The sequence below is a fragment of the Mustelus asterias genome, chromosome 9, assembly GCF_964213995.1.
Source record: "Mustelus asterias chromosome 9, sMusAst1.hap1.1, whole genome shotgun sequence".
In the NCBI taxonomy this organism is placed as follows: domain Eukaryota; kingdom Metazoa; phylum Chordata; class Chondrichthyes; order Carcharhiniformes; family Triakidae; genus Mustelus; species Mustelus asterias.
In genome coordinates, this window is record NC_135809.1 from 73,963,934 (window position 1) to 73,970,119 (window position 6,186).

The window sequence follows — 6,186 nt, forward strand, 5'->3', positions numbered from 1 at the left end:
AATCTACCCAGGACCTTTCACAGGCACCGAAGGAGGAGCATATCACAGCTCTGCCCCCGCTCCCCCACCGCCCTGCCAATACAACAGGATCACAACCTGTCCCTTACAACCCTGCCCCCTCACCAACACAACAGGATCACAACCTGTTAACAACCCCTCCTCCCCACCAATATAACAGGATCACAAACTGTCCCTCACCCCCCTCAATAAAACAACTTTAAATGTTAGCAAAAATTTACTAAAAGCAAAATCATAAGAGCTATGAATCGCAGAAAACATAAGCACTGATACCAAAGCCTCTATTGGTATATGAAAAGGAGAATAGTGAAAGTAAATGTTTAGAGGACGAGAATGGTGAGATAATAGTGGGGAAATCAGATAGTAGAGGCATTGTATTTTGTCTCTGTTTTCACAGTGAAATATAATTTTTTCCCCAAAAACTGCAAAAGGAACTTGGTGAAAATGCTATAACTAGGGAGAAAGTGTTAAGCAACCCAATGGGATTAAAGGTAGATATGTCTCTGGGAACTGATGGCCTGCATCCTAGGGTATTTATTAAAGGAGGTGGCAGCAGATGTAATGGATGCATTAGTTGATATTCCAAAATTCCCTGGATTCTGAAAAGGGACCAGTGGATTAGAAACATGCTAATGTGGTACCTTTATTCAGAAAAGGACAGAAGTTAAAAGTGAGAAACTATAGACTAGTTAGTTTGACCTCTGTGGGGAACTGCTGGAGACAACCATTGAGGAAATAACTGAACTCTTGGAAAAACTATGCTCAATCAAAATATTAGAAAAGACTATTCAGTAAAAGACTATAAAAAGTACATTATGAAAAGTGACTTTAAACACTGTCAGCATGGTTTTATGAAGGGCAAGTCATGCTTGACAAACTTGCTGGAGTTCTTACTTGAGGATGTGACCAGCAAGGTGGATAATGGGGAACTGTGGATGTGGTGTATCTAGACTTGCAAAAGACATTTGACAAGGTGCCACATAAAAGACTGAGCCAGAAGATTAATTTCTAAGGAGCTGTGGATAGACTGCTGACTTGGATAGAAGAATGGCTGACAGCGGGTCGGGATAATTGGGACTTCTCTGGATGGCGAACTGTAACTAGTGTGGTGCTGTAGGGTTCAGTTCTTGGACCTAAACTATTAACAATCTACATAAATGATCTGCAAACAGGGACCAAGTGCAACAGAGCAAAGTTGTGGATGATACTAAAATAGGTGGGAAAGCAAGCAGTGAAGAGGAGATAAAAAGTTTACAGATGGATATAGATGGGCTAACGGGCTAGAATCTGGCAGATGGAGTTTAACGTGGCCAAGAAAGAAGTTATCCAATTTGGCCAGAAAAATAAAAGGCCAAATTATTATTTAAACGGGAAACAGATTCAAAATGCATCAGTGCAGAGGGATCTGGGTGTCTATGTTCAATCACAGTCGGTCTACAGGTGCAGCATATAACAAGAAAGGCAAATGGAATCCTGACATTTATTACAAAAAGAACTAGATTTGAAAAGTATTGTTATGACTGTAGAAGGCATTTGTGAGACCACACCTGGAGTATTATGTCCAGTTTCGGTCTCCTTACTGAAGGGAGGATGTGGTGGCATCAGAGGCAGTTCAGAGAAGGTTCACCAGATTGATCCCGGGATGAAAGTGCTGCCGTATATGCAGTGGTTGGATAGCTTGGGCCTTTACTCGCTGGAGTTCAGAAGATTGAGGGGCATCTGATCGAGGTATATAAAATGCTAGGGGGGGGGTTGATAAGGTGGACCTTGAACAGATGCTCCCCGTTGTGGGACAGTCTAGAACAAGAGGTCATAGATATAGAGTGGGAGGAGGCAGGTTCACAACTGAGATGAGGAGAAATAGCTTCTCTCTGGGCAGTGAATTTTGCAACCCTCAGAGTGCAATGGAGGCAGAATCAACCAACAGATTCCAAAAAGAAATATATTCCAGAAAGATATATTTCTGATGAAATGCAGGATAAAGGGCTATTGGGGGCAGGCAGGAAAGTGAAGTTGAGACCAGGATAAGATCAGCCTTGACCATGTTAAATGGTGGAACGAGCTCAAAGGGCTAAATTGCCTTCTCCCACTCCTAATTCCTATGTTCCTAATCCCACCCACAATACAACAGGATCACAACCTATCCCTCACCCCCTGAACACAACAAGATCACAACCTGTCCCTCACCCCCTGAACACAACCCATCTCTCACCCACCCCCCAACTCAACAGGATCAAAACCTTTCCCTCACTCACCCCACAAGATCACAGGCTCACCATCATTAGTGAATTGATGGAAGGTGTCATTGACAGTGCTATCAAGTGACACCCAGTACTCCTTACAGCTCCTCAGGCACAGGCATAGTCTGTGCCTGCATGAAGGAAGACACGGACAACATTCACGTTGGTTGGTTTGACAAGTAACGTTCGTGCCACAGAAGCGCCAGGCCTTGGCTATGTCCAACAAGAGAGAATCCAAGCATCTCCTTTGCCTGGATGACTGCAGCTCCAGCAACACTCAAGCAGCTCAACACTATCCAGGACAAAGCAGCCCACTTCATCAACACACCATTCAACTCCTTAAACATTACACACAATAGCAACTGTGTGTACCATCAAAAGATGAACTGCAGCAACTCGCCTAGGCTCCTTCAGCATCACCATTTAAACCCATGATCTCTACCACTTAGATGGACATGGCTAGAAGATTTTTGGGAACACCACAAGTTGCAGGTTCCCCTCAATACACAAGTGTGACAGCAAGTACAGAGTAACTTCATTATGGTACACTGATATACAACAAGTTATACTCCAATACTGCAAGATGAGCACTGTCATGAAACAGGCAGTGTACTTCACTGTAACAGCAAAGACATAAAAGAATACCAACCAGCACTGGTCAGAGGCTTCAAAACTGCCAACATCTTATCAAATTAAGTCCCTGTGTAGCAATAACATACACAAGCCCCTGCAAGCGAAGGGTAGAAGCAGAAAATACCCACCAACGTATAAACCGATTCCTGGTGACAGACTGCAGCTTCCCACTGTCTTCATAGAAAAATCCACCGGCACTATCAGAATATTTCACTCCTGGAACAGTATTCACACCTGTAGGACAGACACAAGAGTCAGTCTTCAATCCAATCTCCACTCAGAATTTCAGATCAAAGGAACAATCCTCCAAAAGAAATTGTCCCAATTTGCAGCAAGGTAGCTATATGAAACAAGGAGGAAATGCTGACAATATTTAAATTTCTTTAATAGGTCAGCTCCCAAACTACTCTAACCAGAAAGGACACCATCATATTTCAAAAAGTTTTCTTATTACAGTATCCCTCATAGCATGTTACACTGCAGGAGGTACACATGTTTGTGTCAGCTCTCCAAAGTCTCAATGCTATGTCCATTCAGCCCAACTTTCCTGGACCAGCACTCTGAAAGAGCTCTCCACTCAGTCGCCATCCTCATCTTCTCCCTGCACCCTGTAAAAAAAATTTTTTTTCCAAAGTATCATCACTGGAAAAATCATTTGGGAGGCTCAAAAATCCACAAACTTGCGTTGTATTTCCTGGAGCTTAGGAAGTGCTTATGATCAAAGTTCTTAGGATATGAAAGGAAACGGATAGGGCTGCAACAGAGGAACTATTTCTTCTGCTGGCTGGGTTTAAGATTTGAAAGCTTTGTCTAAGAATTTACAGGTAGACCTTTCAGGTGTGGAGTTAGGAAAGGCTTGAACAGAAAGGGTGGCAGGAGTTTGGAACTCTCTTCCACAGAAGGCAATTGATGTAAGATCAATTTATAAATGGTAACTCCACACTGAGGAATGGCCAGATCCAAGGTGAATTATTCAAGTCGTGCTTTGGATGAACGGAGCAGGATACATTCCACAAAAGCATTCTTCAAAGCGGCTGATCGGTCAACTCCTGGATCGAGTCAGATGTCACTTTGGGATGGATGTCACTGATGGGGCAAAAGAGGCTGAATTCATGAATTTTGCTGCTATCCAGTAAATAAAGCTTTGTCAACCAAAGTCATGAAGAGATCTGGGGTGAACGTGAAGACGAAGACGTGGAGTTAAGTTGTAGATTAGACATGATCACAATGAATGGCAGAAACATGCTCAAGGGGTGAATGGCCTCTTCCTATTCTGGGGTTGAGTCTGGTTTCACAGACTGCCAGGGAGAGTCAGGAGCTGGAGACGAATCCCATGTGTCAGCCAATGGAGCAACAGAGACTGTGCACACACACTTCCCCAAACACCACCCACCATCTGCCCTCACCCCCTCCACACACACACCCCCCCCCCAACACACACACCACCCCCCCCCACCACACATCCCCCCCTCCCACACACTCTCCTTCCCCCATACCCACACACTCCGCTTCCCCCCCCACACACGCTCTCCTTCCCCCCCCCACACACGCTCTCCTTCCCCCCCCCCCCACACGCTCTCCTCCTCCCCCCCCCACACACGCTCTCCTCCTCCCCCCCCCCAAACACGCTCTCCTCCTCCCCCCCCCCAAACACGCTCTCCTCCTCCCCCCCCCCCCAAACACGCTCTCCTCCTCCCCCCCCAAACACGCTCTCCTCCTCCCCCCCCAAACACGCTCTCCTCCTCCCCCCCCCAAACACGCTCTCCTCCTCCCCCCCCAAACACGCTCTCCTCCTCCCCCCCCCAAACACGCTCTCCTCCTCCCCCCCCAAACACGCTCTCCTCCTCCCCCCCCAAACACGCTCTCCTCCTCCCCCCCCAAACACGCTCTCCTCCTCCCCCCCCAAACACGCTCTCCTCCTCCCCCCCCGAAACACGCTCTCCTCCTCCCCCCCCGAAACACGCTCTCCTCCTCCCCCCCCCAAACACGCTCTCCTCCTCCCCCCCCAAACACGCTCTCCTCCTCCCCCCCAAACACGCTCTCCGCCTCCCCCCCCCAAACACGCTCTCCGCCTCCCCCCCCCAAACACGCTCTCCTCCTCCCCCCCCCAAACACGCTCTCCTCCCCCCCCCCCCAAACACGCTCTCCTCCTCCCCCCCAAACACGCTCTCCTCCTCCCCCCCAAACACGCTCTCCTCCTCCCCCCCCCCAAACACGCTCTCCGCCTCCCCCCCCCAAACACGCTCTCCGCCTCTCCCCCCCAAACACGCTCTCCTCCTCCCCCCCCCAAACACGCTCTCCTCCCCCCCCCAAACACGCTCTCCTCCTCCCCCCCAAACACGCTCTCCGCCTCCCCCCCCCCAAACACGCTCTCCTCCTCCCCCCCCTCTCCTTTCGCTGTTTCCCCTCCTCCTACCACACATCCTCTCCCTCCCTCACCCAGCTCCGCTCGGATCTCTTCCCCCGGGCTCCACACACCATCTCCACAAGCGCGCTCCCTCTCCCTCACCCTCACCCAGCTCCGCTCGGATCTCTCGCCACACGGTGAAATCTCTCTCTGAGTTGTTAATCTCCAACAAGCTTCTCTCACAAACCGCCGCCATCTTGCCGCACAGCCTACCGGGAGACAGTCTTTCCCGCCCTTCAAACCATTTAAAGCGACACCCGCCTTGGACGATTTAAAGCTGCAAGACAGAAATTTCCTTAAAGCGACTCCGGCCGCTCCAGAACGCTGCAGAATTGGGCAGCTTTCCCTTTCTGAATGGTTCACCTTTCAGGTCTCTGATTAGATAATTCGGGATTCCAGGGACACTGTCAGTTCTGAATGGAGGTCCAGAAGAAATCCCTTTGAAAGGGGAAAGCTTCTTTGGAGAAGAAATGATTAGGGATAATGATGCTGGTGGTATTTGTTCGAGATCACAGGGTTAGTTTTTTGGTGTGTACTGGGCTGGTTTCTAATTTGTTGTGAAGCAGCGGTGTTCAGAGGTACTTTTGTGTACATCAAAATCCAATATTCAGCTGCAGGGACATGCTGGGATGCGTGTGGAGAACCATCATGTGTAATCTCAGTTAGTATCCAAAGTGGCTGCGAGCAATTCCTGTCAGATTTCTGCTTTGCTCAGTTTTCAAGGATAATTTAACTTTCCACCAACAGTGGTAAGAGATAAGCTGACAGAATGGGTGGAATTTAATGTGAGACCCATACATTGTCAATAACAGTCGCCCATTAGTTCTGTCAGTGAGGTTTGCCGTGGCTCTTTAACCCTGATGGCTTCAACATCCTGCTTTTTAGATC

At 48.4% G+C, this 6,186-nt stretch overlaps 1 protein-coding gene across 2 annotated transcripts in view; it reads right to left on the reverse strand.

Annotated features, from left to right (window-relative positions):
- The window catches only part of nup160 (nucleoporin 160), a 74,950-nt gene extending 69,439 nt beyond the window's left edge, over window positions 1-5,511 (reverse strand). For both annotated transcript variants that reach the window (XM_078220367.1, XM_078220366.1), the window contains exons 1-2: window positions 5,407-5,511; window positions 3,020-3,125 (exon numbers count right to left, since the gene is read on the reverse strand). In XM_078220367.1, the coding sequence (XP_078076493.1) occupies window positions 3,020-3,125; window positions 5,407-5,494 (194 nt within the window). In that variant the 5' untranslated portion in view covers window positions 5,495-5,511. The remainder of the gene's footprint in view (window positions 1-3,019; window positions 3,126-5,406) is intronic.
- Window positions 5,512-6,186: the final 675 nt, after the last annotated feature.